The sequence below is a fragment of the Lepidochelys kempii genome, chromosome 4 (assembly GCF_965140265.1).
Source record: "Lepidochelys kempii isolate rLepKem1 chromosome 4, rLepKem1.hap2, whole genome shotgun sequence".
In the NCBI taxonomy this organism is placed as follows: Eukaryota; Metazoa; Chordata; order Testudines; family Cheloniidae; genus Lepidochelys; species Lepidochelys kempii.
This window is the reverse complement of record NC_133259.1, coordinates 17,784,812-17,804,541: the sequence shown is the minus strand read 5'-3', so window position 1 is coordinate 17,804,541 and position 19,730 is coordinate 17,784,812. Positions and strand designations below refer to the sequence as shown.

The 19,730-nt window shown below is 39.4% G+C and overlaps 1 protein-coding gene across 9 annotated transcripts in view; it reads left to right on the top strand.

Moving 5' to 3' along the window:
• The window catches only part of WDFY3 (WD repeat and FYVE domain containing 3), a 262,278-nt gene that overhangs the window by 75,231 nt on the left and 167,317 nt on the right, over positions 1 to 19,730 (top strand). For 8 of the 9 annotated variants that reach the window (XM_073340560.1, XM_073340559.1, XM_073340566.1 and 5 more), the window contains 4 exons: positions 1,492 to 1,601; positions 4,390 to 4,551; positions 8,014 to 8,206; positions 11,775 to 11,961. In XM_073340560.1, coding sequence (XP_073196661.1) covers positions 1,492 to 1,601; positions 4,390 to 4,551; positions 8,014 to 8,206; positions 11,775 to 11,961 — 652 coding nt within the window. Of the gene's footprint in view, positions 1 to 1,491; positions 1,602 to 4,389; positions 4,552 to 8,013; positions 8,207 to 9,587; positions 9,706 to 11,774; positions 11,962 to 19,730 lie in introns of those variants that run through there. The other variant, XM_073340567.1, reaches the window with a different exon arrangement.

The following is a 19,730-nucleotide window of genomic DNA, read 5'->3' as shown; positions in this document are numbered from 1 at the left end:
TGAGAGAGACATGCTTTCCAGCTTATACAGAGTTCTTCAGGTCTGGAAAACTTACTCAAGGCAGGTCTAAACTTAAAATGCTGCACTGGTGAAGCTGCAGCACTTCAATGAAGATGCTCCTATGCCAATGGGAGAGAGCTGTCCGATCAGTGTACACCTCTACCCCGATATAACGCGATCCGATATAACACGAATTCAGATATAACGCAGTAAAGCAAAAATGGTTTTCTGTCTTGTCTACAACATTGTTTTTCAAACTGGGGGTTGCGACCCAGTTATGAGGGGGGTTGCAAGCCACAAGGCCAGCATGTGGCCGCAAATTGCGAGCCCCAACCCTGCGCCAGGCTGTGAGCCCTGACCCCGGCGTGTAGCTGTGAGTCCTGACCCTGACCCCTGTGCCGGGCTGCAAGCCCTGACCCCGACAGGGACGTGCGGCTGCGAGCCCCCACCCCAGGCTTGATGTGAAGGATGACATCAGACACGCCCTTTCTAAAACAAAACCAAGAATAAAACTTCTTGTGTGAAATACTGTATTAATAATGGAAATGGTCGAGGCCAAAGCAAGTTCGATATAACACGGTTTCACCTATAACACGGTAGGATTTTTTGGCTCCTGAGGACCACATTATATTGGGGTAGAGGTGTAGTTAATCCACCTCCACAAGAGGTGGTAGAAGCTCACCAGTTGACATAGCGCTGTCTACAGGGCGGGGATTAAGGTAAGTATAACTAGGTTGCTCGGGATGTGTGGATTTTTCACACCCATGAGCGAAGTAGTACTGACATAGGTGTCAGATTTCAGAGTAGCAGCTGTGTTAGTCTGTATTCGCGAAGTATAGGCCAGACCTCAGGATGTCACAGCTAAATACAAGGTGGAACAGATTGTTTACCATAAATAGTTAACAAATATTTCAAGGGACCATTCAAGATGAAGTAGCCTGTTAATACCCCTCTAGTCATAGGGAAGAAAAGGAGGGGGGGCAAAGCTGCTGGGGTTATAGTTATATAGGTTATAGATGGTTGTAATAAGCCATAAATCCAGTGTCTCCATTCTGCCCATGATTTTTATTATCTAGCGAAATTATGAATTGAAGTTCCCAGGCTCGTCCTTTGAAAGTGTTGTGCAGGTTTCCTCTGAAGATGAGGACTGATAGGTCTGATATAGTGATTGCTTTGTGAAAAGTGTTCACCCACAGGTGATGTGGTGTTTTTCTCTCTCATCATTTTTATCGTCTGTCCAGAGGATGAAAATGTCATGGATGTATATCACATAAATCATTGGATTCATGGTGCATTTGTGGTGTACCTCATCCAGTGCACTAAATGCCCCAATAGCAGCTACATGGGTGAAACCAGACAATCACTACACTCTCGAATGTACTCACACTGGAAAATTCAGAATTTAACTTAAATTCTGTGTGGTGCTTGTAAAGAAGATCCACTTTCCATGCTGCATGTGTTCACGTAGTTGGCCTTGCTTTTTTTCAACAGAAGCTGCAAGTCGTGCCATAGTCCAGTTCCTGGAGATCAATCAAAGTGAAGAAGCCAGTAGAGGTTGGATGCTGCTCACTACAATAAATTTACTAGCTTCATCCGGTCAGGTTAGTTCTTCTTTATGATAATGAAAACCAAAGCAGGAAGAATGTTTTAACCAAAATAATGTTTTCAGGATTGCAGCATTTCTCATTAAATAGCACATGTGAAAAGGGGCCCTGGGAACATCGAACAGTGTCCTAATTCCAAAGCTTACAGGTCATAAAGTCCTTTACATCTCCTTCCTATATTGAGGTTTAATTTTATTATAGTGTCTCTGGAGTGATGCTGTAATGAATTGAAGTTGCCTAAAAAAAGTCCCCTGGCGCTGAAATTTATGTCTTTTCTTAGCTCACAGTAAAATAATTTTTAGGTAAAGAAGTAATAAATCAGAAGTGGCTTAAGAGAAATTTCAGAGTCTAAAAAGTGCTTTTTGCACCTTAAAATCATTTTAAAACTGAAATAACTCAAAAATTCTTTACTTTAGAAGCAAAAACGAAACAAATTCTTGTGACCAGGTATTGATGATGATCTCTTTGGGGGTCTAGATTTGGTTAAAGATATAAATAACCGTGAATTTTTTTAAAATTATTTTCTGTTAATGCATCATTTATTGAATTAATGTCATTTTCTGTGAAAGTTTTAAAATATTCACTGAATAGTTGGTAAACAAATTTCAACCTATAAGTTGTTCGTGAAGTGTTCGTTTCCCTGCTAATTATTTGTGGTAGTGCATAACTAATCCTCTAAGGGCTTGTTTGGACAGAGTTAGTTTGCTGCAAGTGGGGGTGTAAATCTGCAGCACACTAACTGTCCATGTGGACCCTGCTTCTGCACACTAAAAGTTCTTCCTTGTGCTTTAACCTACTCTTGTTTCAAATGGAAGTAGGTCAAAGAGCACTAGGGAACTTCTAGTGCTTATGGACCCTGCTAGTGCAGGTAGTTGGTTCTTGGTCCACTAATATTTTGAGGATTTACACCCCAGCTTTCCATGCACTAACTCACCCTCTATGCAAGTTGTAAATCACGTGGTGGTGTTTATTCTCCATGACTGGATAAACTGAGGTAAGGTCTACACTACACACTTCGGTATACCGGTGTCACTCAGGGGTGTGGAAAAAACCACACTCTGGAGTGGAGTAGTTATACCAACCTTAACCTCCTGTGTAGACAGCTCTGTGTCAGCAGGAAAGCTTTTCCCACCAACCTAACTGCCACCTCGGAGTAAGCAAGCCGATGGGAGAGCTCTCTCCCGTTGGCTAAGAGCGTCTTCATCAAAGTGGTGCAGCTTTGTAGTGTAGACCTATATAGAGACAATTAATATAGAAGAAAATACATTTCTGGTAAGATTAGTTTGGAAAAAATCTTTTATATTTTGAAACCTTTGGAATTTGGGAATATTTTCACTGATAAATCAGCAGTCTGAACACTCAGAAACAATTAATAATTTGGTCCCATGAATAACAGTGGAGTGAACTCCTTGTGCTTACTAGGAAAAATATATGTAAATCTTTTTTGTTATCTAACCACCTATAATGGGGAATGTGTATTTTGAAAAACAATAGTTAGGAATATTTGAGAAGAATAGAATGATCTTTGCTACCAAACTAAGATCTCACTGTGAAGATGAAAGAAAAGTCTGTACGAACATGCAAGAACCTAAGATATCCGTAACAGATATTAGTCTTTGAGATGCTGATGGCACCTTGACCAACTGTTCTTGTCTCTTATCCTTATTCTATATCCTTCCATACTCTTGAATTGTGTATGATCATTAAATTTGTTAATTCTAAGTTGGGTATTTAAGGGCTATCTGCATTCAGTATGCTGATTCCTGCAGAGCATGTGGAATTTGATTTTGTCCCAAATGGATATCTTTGCAGGCTACTTGGAGCATCTTAAAAGACAAAGAATTTGGGAATAAATAGTACCCCATTCATGGAGGCCACACTATATAAAGAGATAGTGAAGCCAAAGGCAACCATGAGCTGTATTACTGTGGCTCTGCTGGCTGGCCTTCTGACACACTGGACAATTGCATGCTGTCTTCTCTCTGCTCCCTGATTATCTGTTCATGTATCTTACCAAATCATCCTACCTACTTTACAAATAATACCAGACCCCACCTCCCAACTTTTCCATTCTCCTCCAGATGTTTTCACATTTTCTTCCACGCTGTTCTGTATGCATGAAACAACGTAAAGCCAATACCTTCTCCTTCCAATCCAATCACACTTCCATGATGACTGCAAGAAATATCCAACTGATGAGGTCTAGATTGAGGGCCTGAGGGGATTGCTGATCTTTACATTATTTTAAAAAGCTTTATAGTTTGTAATTGCTAAGATCTATCAAGCTGATGTAAATTATGCTTTTATCGTTGTTGTTTTTGTCCTCCATTCTCTCTTACTGTTTGTTACATTGTTGTCTTGTCTTGTGGTAGGAATTGTCTTCCTCTGTGTAAAGTAATGACTCTAATCCTAATTGAAGCATTTATATGCTATTGTCATATGAATAATTAATGGTTATTTTATTACTGTTGATATATTTAGACCTTTCTCTGAGTGTTGTCTTGTTTTTCCTCTATTTTTTTTTTTCCTGTTTTGAAAATGTTGAAGAATACATCATTCATCGGTACAGCAGTTTGGATGCTTGTTAAATTTATAGGAAGGAAAACGTCAAAGTTTTATGCAAGCTTCTATCTCTGTGACTTCCGTTAAAGGCAATAATTTGCATAATTAAATCATTCTTTCAAACAATACAGAATACCTTGAATTTAAAAGAAAATTATGTTGTATTTTAAAAAAATTCACTGTTACAATATGGGGAAATGTTACTGGCTTTTCTGTTTTTCAGAAAACAGTGGACTGCATGACGACGATGTCGGTGCCTTCCACGCTTGTTAAATGTCTATATCTGTTTTTTGACCTTCCACATGTGCCTGAGGTAGTTGGAGGAGCGCAGAATGAGCTACCTCTAGCAGAGCGCCGAACGTTACTACAGAAAGTCTTTGTACAGGTAAAAAGAAAATATAGGTGTTGAGTATGTAGACAGACGTTTTTCTCTTTTTTTCTTTTTTTTTTAAGAAGGGGCGGTATGAAAAATGGAAAGAGGTGGCTTTATCTGGTATCTCCAGAAATTGCTGTTGATCTGAGCCAGTGACTTCATACATGGAAGTTTTTTTGTCTCTGTTTGTTAACAGAGACAGCTGGCTGTTAGCAAAATGAATTTCCCTGCCAGCAGAGTTGAGATTGAGTACTTTTTTTCTCAGAAAATATTTTGTCTTCACAAATGAGTGTAGCACTTGAACTGGGCTGCTTAAGAGGGATGACATGCAGACCACTTCCTCCTCCTCCTCTCCCTACCTTCCCCCCCCCCCCGTCGTGTCTTATGTCTTTAGCCATGACAGTCATTTGAGTAAGTACAGTAAAAATCAGCAGCACTGATATTAATTAGAAGATTATTTAAAAACATGCCACCTTTATTTCTAATAGGGAAATAAATCACCTTTGTGTGGCAGGAAAGGGAAGTCACTATTGTGGCTTTCCTGAATGACTTAATTTAAGTACTTTTCAGCAGAACAGAACGAATCAGTCAACTTATTGCAGTTTAGTCTGTGTACTTGACTTGGAATTTAACTTCACCGCTTTAACTGAAACCCCCCCACAAAATAATAAGAATAAAGAAATAAAGATGGATTTTACCGCCGCATTTTATATAGCTCATACAATTATCTTCACTCTGTTTGTCAATGGAAGGAAGAGGGTAGACGGCATATTTTTTTAACCTTAGAAAGGGTTGTATTATGTTAGTTTATAATCAGATGCTGATAGACAATTATATGTCAGTTGATATATCTGTTCTAGCTCCGGTGTTCTTTTGTGCAAGGTGCTGTGCTCCCTCAACTCCTTTTGGCACACAGTACAATTTAGCAAAAAGAAAAGGAGGACTTGTGGCACCTTAGAGACTAACCAATTTATTTGAGCATGAGCTTTCGTGAGCTACAGCTCACTTCATCAGATGTTTACCGTGGAAACTGCAGCAGACTTTATATACACACAGAAATCATGAAACAATACCTCCTCCCACCCCACTGTCGTGCACTCCAGTGGGGTGGGAGGAGGTATTGTTTCATGATTTCTGTGTGTATATAAAGTCTGCTGCAGTTTCCACGGTAAACATCTGATGAAGTGAGCTGTAGCTCACGAAAGCTCATGCTCAAATAAATTGGTTAGTCTCTAAGGTGCCACAAGTCCTCCTTTTCTTTTTGCGAATACAGACTAACACGGCTGTTCCTCTGAAACCAGTACAATTTAGGTTTGGCATTATGGGTTTAAATATCTGACTAGATACATTAAACACAATACATTTTTATTGGTAATAAATTTTGAGTAATTAAAAATGTTTAGACTTGCACATAATGAACAAATGTTCCTGGAATATCAACTTTTTGGTGTGCTGTTCTTTATGAATGACACTTTGAATAAAAGGAAGAAATCCTAGAGAAGCTATGGTCCTGTACCTTTATGGAAGAAAAAACTGACTGAGTCACTTGGTAGTCTGTTTGTAAAGAGAAAGCTAACTTCCCATTTGAAAGAGTTGGAAATATCATGAATGCACCTTTGGCTGTTTCTCTGTCTTGTAAAAGGTTTTTTTTTTGATGAGGCTTCATCTTCCGAGTGATCTTTTCAAATTTTAGCCTTTGTCAGTTTGGCCATACATAAATATATTTGAGGCCACACTGAAACCAGTAAGCCATTGTGGCTTTAGACAGTGTCTCATGAATGTTCTATGTGTTGACAGAATAACTTCATTCTCTTGAGTCATAGATTGTTCTTATTCTTTCACTTGGTGATAGGCTTTGGTTATTATAGACTTATAACACCCTGCTATAATTCAGAGAGTTTACACTTGACAAAACGAATATCTTGTCTCGTTCATGAAGTCTGAAAATTCAGAGCAATTCCTATTCCTCACTCAAGTTACTACAATTAAAAACAAGCGAAGGTTCTTTGAGTGTGGTACTCATTACTTATTAACAACCAATTTGTTGGTTGAATTTAGATTTATTCTTCCTCCTAAAAATGATGTCTCTTACTTGTCTTCAGACTTCTTGTTGTGAGTACCTTTTCTTTTGGCTTCTTTCTTTCACTTCGACCAGTCCACATTTCTCATGTTAAGAAAATTTAATAAACTATTCATTTGGTCAAAATAACCTATATGCTTTTAAGCAAAATGCATACCCATGGTACTCTTTGCATGTTGTACCTATTTGTTGTGTTTCTGGAAGGCCCCTGAGATCTCTTCATTCTGTCAAAGCTAGATGTTGATATCATTTTTCAACATTTATATTGTAGTGTCTCGAGGTTTCAGTCAACTTAGGGCCCCATTGTACAAGGCAAAGTACAACATGGGTATGTCTTCAGTGCAGAGTTAGCCTGGGCTTTTATTTGAGTGCTGCCCAACCCCCTCCTATCCATTCTTGAAAACCTCTTTCCTGAATTCAAATAGCACTTTCTATCCAGACTAGCTGGCATGACTGGGGTATGAGTTAGAGCCTGGGTTCTGCTTTCATTTGGGCTGGTAATCTACCCACTTTCCAGTGAGGACACAGGCTTACATAACTCAAATGCTGATGGTTCTCTGTTGCCTTCCTATAATTCACCCCATGTGCCCAGAAGAACAGAACAAGTTCTCCCACAGGTTGTTGTGAAAGAATGGTAGAGCGTCTCACTTACTGCAGCACTAAAGAACCATGTGATATGGCCCCAGAAGTCCTAGTAACACATACAAGGTAGCACAGCAACTCAAGTAGGGCTTTGCAGTGTGGCTGCTAACTCCTGGGCAAGGCTAACTCAAGTGCTCAGGCCTGGGTGTTGATTATCCAAGTTAATTCTGCACTGAAGACAGCCATATTAAGTAACCTTACTTGCCCCAATGATTTGCCTGCTCTTCGTTTGGCCAAGGAGGCATGGATGCTGCTCTTCCCATCCCATCCAATCAGTGCTCTTCATGCATTAGAAAGCATTAGGGTGGTTAGCTTGTTAACACCTCTATTCCTGTTGCAAGAGTTGAACATGCTATCTAGGGAACAATTCTGTCTCTGGCAGACAGTGCATTAATGGAGCATATTTAGGACTCAAACTCTGATCCCTACATGGCAGCATAAAACACTTAAAGTAGTCTGCTAGTTTAGCCCTATTCATTACGTTTTAATGGGCCTGAGGGGTGGAATAACCATGAACATTTGAAGACCAAATCTTAGTCTTATTTAACATGGATGAAGGTAATTAAGGCTATTCAGGAAGTAATATGCAAGGTAAAGAACTGCACATTACTTTGCTAATGAACATAACAGTTCTAATTGGATGATCTTTTTTTTTATCAGTTTGTGTAAAAGTACCAATGAACAGAGTTCTGCTGTTAAATATTTTACTGTCCCTGTGCTGTTTTAATAATTTGAATGCCTTATTGTTTCAGATCCTAGTAAAATTGTGCAGTTTTGTGTCCCCGGCAGAAGAACTGGCTCAGAAGGATGATCTCCAGCTTTTATTTAGTGCAATAACCTCATGGTGCCCTCCCTGTAATCTGCCTTGGAGGAAGAGTGCAGGGGAAGTACTAATGACCATATCGCGTCATGGCCTTAGTGTCAATGTAGTGAAATACATTCATGGTGTGTATCTTAAAGAGATACTGTTTTTATTCTTTTGTTCCAGTTTATGTATTACTTCCTTCATCCTGTAGTTTCTGTATGTAATATAGCAAAAACTAATGTACTTAGGAATATTTAAGAATATTTGTGTACATCTGTAGACTTAAGGTTAAAATAATGTCATCAGAATTGTTCTGTAATAAGATTAGAGAGGTTCTTGTACATAAACCAACTTCCCATGGTGTCATCTGAGGTTTTTTTCCACACCTCAGTTTAATGTTGCAGAGCACAGGTTCTCAAATGTTTTCACAGTGTGGAACATGTTAGTGAAGAGGGTGCTTACATGAAAAAGTAATATTAAGAAGCTATTTGTGATTATTGTAACTGGTGCTGGTGGCATCAGTTTCTGAGGGGTGGCTCCTATTTATCACCTGCTTTTTGATGTAGCAGTAGCCCCTTGTGGAGGCAGGCAGGCTAGGTGTCTCTCATTTCCAGCTGGTGTACAGCCACTCTACTTTTAAATAAAGTCCCTGGACATCTGTGAACTCAGCTGGACACAAGGAGTGGGAACCAGTGCCCTGTGTTCTGCAGGCTCTGTCTGAACATTCAGAGAGATCCATGAAAGCTGCTGCCGTAAGGTGAACAGTGCATTATTTAAAACAACCAGTGTAATCTCACCAACAAACAAATATGGAGAGAGTATTCAGATACATCCAGGTAATGAGGCAAAGTCATATCTTTTTTTGGCCTTGTCTGAGATAAGCAGCACAAATAATAGCTCTGTTGCCCATGGAAGTATAACTTCTTCAGGTGGTTCCATTGCGTAAGTCGTGATTTCCATGGTTTTGCACACCATCTTCACGTTATCCCTAATGGATCTTCAAATGGCAATGTTTGTGACCAGCAGTGATTGCTATTAGCCCATCATATAACAGATATGGAATTTGTCAGACCAAGCCATAAAGATTCTCCACCCAGTAGATAGATTAACATGCATGGCAGCAGCTTTGAATGCAGATGAACTAGGCAGAAGGATTGACACATGTATTCCCAACATTGAGCTGGTGCATTTAAAAAAACAAACAAAAAAACACTAGTTAGTAGTATAAAAGTACATACTGGTTCTGCCAGGGTTCATCATTTAAATTATAGGGAGTAGCTCTCAAATGCGATAATCTTTTAAAATAAATTAAACTTTTAAATTGGGGTGGGAGAGGCAGGCACAGCATCTTTTAGCAATCTGTAACATTAAGTTGGTTGTGAATATTCCCTGGAGAACGTCTTCTTAAGACTCTCTGTGAAATTGTGCTGGCAGCTTTTCAAATATGTAACCCTGCTTCCATATATCCCATGCAACACTACAGGAAGTTTGGTCTACAAATGTTTCTCACGCTAGCCATTCACAAATTACAGAAGACTCCCAACTCAGCCTAAAAAGAAAACAAAAAACCAGAACCAAATGAGTTCCTGATTTTGCTTTCAAAGACAAAAAATAAGTAAGGAGCCTAATGGCAACAGTGGTAAGCATTTTCAAATATGACTTCAAAGGGGGGACAATTGTTCCCAATTACATCCGTAATGTATCTTTTTGGTGAATGTGGCAGGAAAAGAAGATGTCTAGTTTGTGATTGTACCAATGTCTGTTGTTTTACTGATAGCATGTTGCATGGTATAACCTGGTTGGCATATTAAGAGACACATTAATAGTGCAACAAGGAGTCCGGTGGCACCTTAAAGATTAACAGATTTATTTGGGCATAAGCTTTTGTGGGTAAAAAAACACTTCTTCAGATGCATCTGTTATATATCAATCAGACCACAGATCTGAAGAAGTGGTTTTTTACCCACAAAAGCTTATGCCCAAATAAATGTTAGTCTTCAAGTGCCACCGGACTTCTGGTTGTTTTTGTGTATACAGACTAACATGGCTACCCCCGACACTTGACACCATTGATAGTGTAGTGTTCTTTATCATTTAAATAATTAATCATGTATCAGCCTTAAAAAAACCAAAAGTCTCTACTGTCTCTTTTTGGAACCGAACCTGTTCATGACCATAAACCTGATTAAAAGATGACAGTGTCTCGGAAGGGAGTTACGTGATCTGTGGTCTGTCTGATATATAACATTTTGTGTAATGTCATCCAAGATAATGCTTTAAGGAACGTTCTTTCTGAATGCCTGTTTTGAAAATCCACACTGCAGCTAGGAGAGAGAGATGGATGTTGCAGCTTGACTCGCAGTTTGGGCTTTCAAGCCCTCCTGCCTCCTTGGGTCTGAGCTCTGATGGCTAGCCCAAGCATCCATCAGAGCCACAATGTTCACACTGCTATTTTTTGTGTGCTACCTGGCGCTCAGCTAGTGTGAGTCTGTCTACCCAAGTTGGGAGGCTCTTTCCCAGCTGCAGTGTAGATGTACCCACCTAGGAAGATATTCTGTATCTGCCAGGTGATGGTGAGCTAAGAATTGGCTAACTGAAGCAAGGCACGTGAAATAAAGAATGCACCCATAAATCTAGCCACAAATATGGGGCAGCTGTTGGTCAAGTTTTCTCCATGTGACAAGTGAATATGGATTAATAATACCCAGTTCTATGTCACTGCAGGATGGGAGCTGAAATAAGACTTATTGCCCTGTTTGTGTTCAAGGATCCTTAGCCATGCAGAAGGTCCAGCCACACTATTTCCCTGCCAGAATAGCAATATGAAAGAAGACCTAGGATACCGTATCCAAGCATATTGCAAAAGACAACACTAAGGGTTTTCTCTAGAGTCAGTAAAATAGTAAAAAGTGTTTTTTAACAACCTAGAGGAAGGAAGATATTTTATAATTTATTGTAATTTGTCAGGGTTTTTTTCCTTTAACATTTTACTTCAGAATAGTAAATTCAATCTTTGTTTTATTTTCATTATATTAAAATTTAAAGTGCAAATAAATGAAATGTATGCTGGGCCCCTTCTGGATTTAGCTTCTGGGAATAAGTGTGTAATGGTTTTTATCAACATGCTTGGTATTTAACCTCTTGATTAATCGACTTTTACTTTCTAAAGAGAACTGCTTCCTTGGACAGTTCGATGGTTTTGATAAATGCTATATGGAGCTGTTAAACATTTTAAAGGGGCTTCATTAAAAGTCATACTTCTCTTTTGAAATTTTCTATGTTGTAATATGTAAGATTATTTTGACTAAAGGGGATTCAAGTGAAAAATAAATTGCTCTATTTTAATGCGTATAGTCAATTTCACTTTATTCTCTGTAGTGTCTGTTAGTTAGGATTTCCATACAGCAATAGGAGGGAGAAAAATATTCACCTATTCTTTAAATATAAGAAAATGTGATTGTAAGACAAAAGTGAAGGGTGTGGGGAGAGAGATGGGGGAGAGTTAACAGGACTAGAGTTCAGACATACCCTGAAGCTGCTTCTGAAACTGGCTCAATTTCAAGCTCAGTGTCCCTTTAAATATTGTGTGATGATAAACTGTTACAGTAACTGTTACTTCATTTCTAAGCATATTTTAGAAATCAGAAATGATGCTTTTAAATATGTATAATGATGGGGGAAAACTGTTTCTTAATTGTGTCCTTACAGAAAAAGAATGTTTGTCCACCTGTGTTCAGAACATGCAGCAATCTGATGACCTTTCTCCCCTAGAAATAGTTGAGATGTTTGCTGGGCTTTCTTGCTTTCTCAAAGATTCCAGTGATGTATCACAAACACTGTTGGATGATTTTAGGATATGGCAAGGATATAACTTCCTCTGTGATCTCTTGCTAAGGTATGCAAATAATATTTTTTCTCAACAGATTCTCTAACAGATGGAGAGTATATTAATATACCTGAATCCATTTTTAGGATCTAACAAAATGCAGTGAGGATATTGTAAATGATAAGTTTATTCAAAACGGGGATAATGATCCTGACACTGTTATGGGAGTATGTCAAAGTGCTGTAACAGTGTCCACACGGGATGATACTGCATAGCAAGTTAGTGTGCTGTAGATTCACACTGTGGCTTGGTGCACGCTAACATCCCAGCCCTTAATTATAAGATGTTGTTATGGCATCTGTTAAAATCTTTACTAAAAAGTTTGGACAAGCCAGCAAGTTTTGGGATACACATTATGGCTTGTGCAAATTAGCTAAGCAAATAAAAGGCAGTAAACAAAAAAGTTAACAAATAATACATAAAATAGTTTTCTATTTCCTTTTCTGTGTGTTGCATTCCAGTTAATCTGCAATGATAGTAGAACCTTGCAAGACAGAAAGCTTTAACAGCAGAGTGCTGCCATGAAGGGTCTTGTTACTAAAACTTCATGTTTTTTACAAAATAAACTATACTAATTTTATTAGTACATTAGAAAGTATTGTCATAAAACTAAAATTGTCTACATGAACAACATTTTATTAGGAAGCATTCTATATGCTTTTATTTGTTTTCATATGCTCAGTTAGAAAATTCAGAAATCAGTAATGGCTCCTGCAGTTGCAAACCATCTCTATTTGTTTTGAAGGCAAGCTCCACCTATTGTGCCAATCTGTGTGGAAGTTCAGATTGTAAGAAGCATGTATTGCCATAAAAAAGCCAAATCTATTTGAAAATGAAAGCTACAATTTTCAAACTTGGTGCCTGAAGTTAGGCACTAAAATCCAGAATTGTGAACCTAAATAACTGTCCTAATGTTCAAAGGTGCTAAGCAGCCAAGCTCCAGTTGATTTCAGTAAAAGCTGTAGATCAGGGATCGACAACCTTTGGCATGCGGCCCATCAGGGTAATCCGCTGGCGGGCCGTGCGACATTTTGTTTCCATTGACTCTCCGCAGGCACGGCCCCTCGCAACTCCGAGCGGCAGCGGTTTGCCGTTCCTGGCCTGGGAAGCAGCAGCCAGCACGTCCCAAAAGTTGTCAGCCCCTGCTGTAGATGCTAGCACCTCACTAAATCAGGCCCGTTATTTTAGGTACTTACGTAGAGATATAGTTCTCAAGCTTTTGGCACCCAAAATGACAATTTTGACTGAAGTTTTCAGTTACATTGGCTGTTTCTGCTGCATGAACTTGGGCATCATGCAGAAGGTATAGCCTTGTTTGTGAAGTGTTTAGGCCCAATGAAAGAATCAAAAAGCTGTCTACCCTGCACCAATGCTGCTAACTTTATGCCTTATGATTGTTCTTCTAGTGTAAATGTTGCTTTTGAAAATGTCTGATCTCTTCCTTTTAACCTCTCACATTAGCAGTATCACAAAATTAATCATTTTCAGTAGATTCAGTCATAAACAGAGTCTTAGAAAAGCCCATTGCAATTAAAAACTTTCTTCTAGAATATACTTAATTTTCAGTGAAACTGAAGTGCAGTTACATCAGGAAAAGATTACATAAAAATAGCAGCATCTTATTCAATAGATTTGTCTTTCTTCCTTGTGTATATTGTCACATCTGCGTTCTTTTCTAATTAAAATAGCATTTTAAGTAATTTTTGCTTGTTAGCGCTGCAGAGCTAGTGAAGTTGTGACAAAGAGAGGTGGATACTTTCTGGCTGGCACACCAGAAGTGTTTGCCCGTTTTTATTATGAGTCTTTATTCATGGTGTTATGATACCTAGAAAAAAACCTCAGATTGACTGTTAGATTCCACAATGAATTTTCAGTACTGATAACTTATTTCTTTGCTTTCTAAACTGAGCTAACTTGATAAGGAAGTCACTGAAACAAAATACATGTTAACAACCCCAACCTCCTCTTGTGATGCTATTAAATATCATTTTTCAGTGTAAACCACACTTTTAGATTGTGATCATTTTCCTTTTGAAAAGGAACTTCAGAAACAGCAAGCCTCTTTCTGCTTGACCATACATTCTCTATCTGGTCCTGATTATGTGATAGGGTTCCACGGTCACTGATGCTTCTGATCTCTAGTCTTAACACAATGACGCTGCAGCTTGTTCCTGTATAAGAGGTATGGTTTGGAGATCTCTCTTGTGACTTTAGTCTACTCAGGTTCTGGAAATAGTGCCTTTGTTGGATCATAAGGCTTAGTTTCTGAAGAAGGCGAGCAACTAAGCCACATTTTCTTTTCAACTTTTTATAGTCATGAATCACGGAAAACTTTAGAATCACTGCTACCACCTGATCTATGGTGTCTTCCTGAAATTTTTGTTCGGTGGAGGAAAATAGTCTGAAAATATTTCACTTTAGAGAAATTTGATAGCTTGAATAAGAGCGGATTAATAAAACAGGTAAACTAGAATCCCAGAACAGTGAAGAATAAATGAAAAGCTTTGCTTTCTTCTGTAATACAGTTGGGGTGAGAGAGATGGTCTGTATTCTTTTTTATTTGTGTGTGGTCTAACAGGAGAATGAGTTATGTTTTTATTTTTAAATTGTTAGCATTAACCATTATTGAAATTAAACAATGTAACTTCTACCCTCTTACATCTTGCATTAAAAGAGAAAATACTATAATTAGGAACAAGTATCTGGGGGTCAAGTGTCCGACGAAGTGGGTTCTAGCCCACGAAAGCTTATGCCCAAATAAATCTGTTAGTCTTTAAGGTGCCACCAAACTCCTTGTTTTTATAATTAGGAACAATGATCCTAAAATAATTATTAATTATTAACTTAAACTCCAAGATACATTTCTGTTGTTGAGGTGCAGTAGTGACTGTTACTGAGGGCAGGTCTACACTACAGACCTATATCTGTATAACTACATCACACCCCAGAGCAACATAGTTATACTGACACAACCCCCTGCGTAGACAGTGGTGTATCAATGGGAGGGCTTCTCCCACAACACAGTTACTGCCTCTTGGGGAGGTGGATGAACTATATCGACGGGAGAATCTCTCCCATCAGCATAGTCATGTCTACCCCTTTGAAAATTTAGTAAGAAAATTGCAAATTTCTTTAATGGCAACATATTTAGACATATGTCTGTTGTTTAGTTTCATGCTTCTAGAATTAATTTTTAAATGTCTTTATGAAATAAATGCTTTTGTTCTACAAGAGATGGAGCTCAATGCTAGAAGTATGGGCAAAACCCTGTGTTATGCAAGAGGACAGATAGTTTAATCATAATGTTTCCTCATAAGTTTAAAATTTCTGAATCTCTGAGAAAGCTTTAGATGTTTTCTGTGCTTGAGGTTGTTACGGTTTGCTCAGTAGTGCAGTTTTTTTTCCTACTGGTAAATAATGAAGAGAGACTGCAACTTCTAAATATTTTCTATTTAGCCATTATATCTCAACTTTAGTAAGGCTTTTGATGTTGGCTCACATAATGACCTTCTCAGACGCAAACTCAGGAAATATAGCCTAGAGAAATCTACTATAATCTGGGTGCACTGGTTGGAAAATAGAACTCAGTGTTTATCAATGGTTCAAAGTGGAAGGGCATATTCAGTGGGGTCCCTCAGGGATGTGTCCTGGGTCCAGTTATATTCAGTATCTTCATAGGTGATTTAGATAATGGCATAGAGAGCGCACGTATCAAGTTTGTGGACAATACCAAACTGGGAAGAGTTGCAAGTGCTTTGGAAGACAGAATTAGAATTCAAAATGATCTTGAAAAGGTGGAGAAATAATCTGAAATAAATAGGATGAAATTCAATAACGACAAATGCGAAGTACTGAGCTTAGGAAGGAATACTCAATTGCATGAATACAAAATGGGAAATAAGAAAAGGAGTACTTGTGGCACCTTAGAGACTAACCAATTTTTTTGAGCATAAGCTTTCGTGAGCTACAGCTCACTTCATCGGATGCATACTGTGGAAAGTGTAGAAGATCTTTTATACACACAAAGCATGAAAAAAATACCTCCCCCCACCCCACTCTCCTGCTGGCAATAGCTTATCTAAAGTGACCACTCTCCTTACAATGTGTATGATAATCAAGGTGGGCCATTTCCAGCACAAATCCAGGGTTTAACAAGAACGTCTGGGGAGAGGGGGGTTAGGAAAAAACAAGGGGAAATAGGTTACCTTGCATAATGACTTAGCCACTCCCAGTCTCTATTCAAGCCTAAGTTAATTGTTTCCAATTTGCAAATGAATTCCAATTCAACAGTTTCTCGCTGGAGTCTGGATTTGAAGTTTTTTTGTTGAAGAATTGCAACTTTCATGTCTGTAATCCTGTAACCAGAGAGATTGAAGTGTTCTCCGACTGGTTTATGAATGTTATAATTCTTGACATCTGATTTTTGTCCATTTATTCTTTTACGTAGAGACTGTCCAGTTTGACCAATGTACATGGCAGAGCGGCATTGCTGGCACATGATGGCATATATCACATTAGTGGGTGTGCAGGTGAACGAGCCTCTGATAGTGTGGCTGATGTTATTAGGCCCTGTGAAGGTGTCCCCTGAATAGATATGTGGGCACAGTTGGCAACGGGCTTTGTTGCAAGGATAAGTTCCTGGGTTAGTGGTTCTGTTGTGTGGTATGTGGTTGCTGGTGAGTATTTGCTTCAGGTTGGGGGGCTGTCTGTAGGCAAGAATTGGCCTGTCTCCCAGGATTTGTGAGAGTGTTGGGTCATCCTTCAGGATAGGTTGTAGATCCTTAATAATGCGTTGGAGGGGTTTTAGTTGGGGGCTGAAGGTGACGGCTAGTGGCGTTCTGTTATTTTCTTTGTTAGGCCTGTCCTGTAGTAGGAGACTTCTGGGAACTCTTCTGGCTCTATCAATCTGTTTCTTCACTTCCACAGGTGGGTATTGTAGTTGTAAGAATGCTTGATAGAGATCTTGTAGGTATTTGTCTCTGTCTGAGGGGTTGGAGCAAATGCAGTTGTATCGCAGAGCTTGGCTGTAGACAATGGATCGTGTGGTGTGGTCAGGGTGAAAGCTGGAGGCATGTAGGTAGGAATAGCGGTCAGTAGGTTTCCGGTATAGGGTGGTGTTTATGTGACCATTGTTTATTAGCATTGTAGTGTCCAGGAAGTGGATCTCTTGTGTGGACTGGACCAGGCTGAGGTTGATGGTGGGATGGAAATTGTTGAAATCACGGTGGAATTCCTCAAGTGCTTCTTTTCTATGGGTCCAGATGATGAAGATGTCATCAATATAGCGCAAGTAGAGTAGGAGTGTTAGGGGACGAGAGCTGAGGAAGCGTTGTTCTAAGTCAGCCATAAAAATGTTGGCATACTGTGGGGCCATGCGAGTACCCATAGCAGTGCTGCTGATCTGAAGGTATACATTGTCCCCAAATGTAAAATAGTTATGGGTAAGGACAAAGTCACAAAGTTCAGCCACCAGGTTAGCCTTGACATTATCGGGGATAGTGTTCTTGACGGCTTGTAGTCCATCTTTGTGTGGAATGTTGGTGTAGAGGGCTTCTATATCCATAGTGTCCAGGATGGTGTTATCAGGAAGATCACCGATGGATTGTAGTTTCCTCAGGAAGTCAGTGGTGTCTCGAAGGTAGCTGGGAGTGCTGGTAGCATAGGGCCTGAGGGAGTCTACATAGCCAGACAATCCTGCTGTCAGAGTGCCAATGTCTGAGATGATGGGGCGCCCAGGATTTCCAGGTTTATGGATCTTGGGTAGTAGATAGAATATCCCAGGTTGGGGTTCCAGAGGTGTGTCTGTGCGGATTTGATCTTGTGCTTTTTCAGGAAGTTTCTTGAGCAAATGCTGTAGTTTTTTGGTAACTTTCCGTGGGATCAGAGGGTAATGGCTTGTAGAAAGTGGTGTTGGAGAGCTGCCGAGCAGCCTCTTGTTCATATTCCGACCTATTGATGATGACAACAGCATCTCCTTTGTCAGCCTTTTTGATTATGATGTCAGAGTTGTTTCTGAGGCTGTGGATGGCATTGCGTTCCGCACGGCTGAGGTTATGGGGCAAGTGATGCTGCTTTTCCACAATTTCAGCCCGTGCACGTCGGCGAAAGCACTCTATGTAGAAGTCCAGTCTGCTGTTTCGACCTTCAGGAGGAGTCCACCTAGAATCCTTCTTTTTGTAATGTTGGTAGGGAGGTCTCTGTGGGTTAGTATGTTGTTCAGAAGTATGTTGGAAATATTCTTTGAGTCGGAGACGTCGAAAATAGGATTCTAGGTCACCACAGAACTGTGTCATGTTCGTGGGGGTGGAGGGGCAGAAGGAGAGGCCCCGAGATAGGACAGCTGCTTCTGCTGGGCTGAGAGTATAGTTGGTTAAGTTAACAATATTGCTGGGTAGGTTGAGGAACCATTGCTGTGGCCCTTTGTGGCATGTAGTAGTTTAGAAAGTTTAGTGTCCTTTTTCTTTTGTAGAGAAGCAGAGTGTGTGTTGTAAATGGCTTGTCTAGTTTTAGTAAAGTCCAGCCATGAGGAAGTTTGTGTGGAAGGTTGTTTTTTTATGAGAGTATCCATTTTTGAGAGCTCATTCTTAATCTTTCCCTGTTTGCTGTAGAGGATGTTGATCAGGTGATTCCGCAGTTTCTTTGAGAGCATGTGGCACAAGCTGTCAGCATAGTCAGCGTGGTATGTAGATTGTAATGGATTTTTTACCTTCAGTCCTTTTGGTACGATGTCCATCTGTTTGCATTTGGAAAGGAAGATGATGTCTGTCTGTATCTGTACAAGTTTTTTCATGCAGTTAATAGATTTCCACTCCATACGGCTAAATGCAGTGCCTTGCATAATGATAGGTTTCAGAATAACAGCCATGTTAGGACTACCTAGGAAGGAATATACAGAAAAGGATCTATGGGTTATTGTGAATCTCAAACTAAATGAGAGTCGTCAATGTAACACTGTTGCAAAAAATAGCTAACATAATTCTGAAATGTAGTAACAGGAGTGTTATAAGCAAGGCATGAGAAGTAATTTTTCCACTCTAATCAGCACTAAAAAAACTGCAACTGTGTACAGTTCTGGGCACCACACTTTGGGAAAGATGTGGGCAAACTGGAGAAAGTCCAGAGGAGAGCAACAAAAGTTATTATAGGTGTAGAAAATATGACCGACCAGGAAAGATTGAAAACAATGGGTTTGTTTAGTTTGGAGAAGAGAAGACTGAGGGGGCATGATGATAGTTTTCAAATAAGTAAAAGGTTGTTATAAATAGGAAGATGATAAATTGTTCTCCTCCTTATCCACTGAGGACAGGCAAAAAGCAATGGGCTTAAATTGCAGCAAAGGGGAATATAGGTTAGATATTAGGAAAAACTTCGCAACTGTAAGGGTAGTTACACACTGGAACAAATCACCTAGAGAGGTTATGGAATCTCTGTCATTGGTGGTGTTAAAAAATGGGTTAAATACCTTTCAGGGACGGTCTGTAATATTTAGTCCTGCCTCAGTGCAGAGTACTGGAACAGATGACCTATCGAGGTCTCTTCCTGTCTCACATATCTGTGATTCTGTGATTATTTTTCATTTAGGAGCAATGTAACAGACAAAATGTATTGAAAGGATGATGCCTAGTGTTTTTGTCATTGTTACAAACAAGTTAAAAGACTGGTCATGTGGGTTATAAATATAAATTGCTGAAATGAAAGTTTACATTGCACTACAGTAGAACCTTAGAGTTATGAACACCAGGGTTACGAACTGACCAGTCAACCACAGACCTCATTTG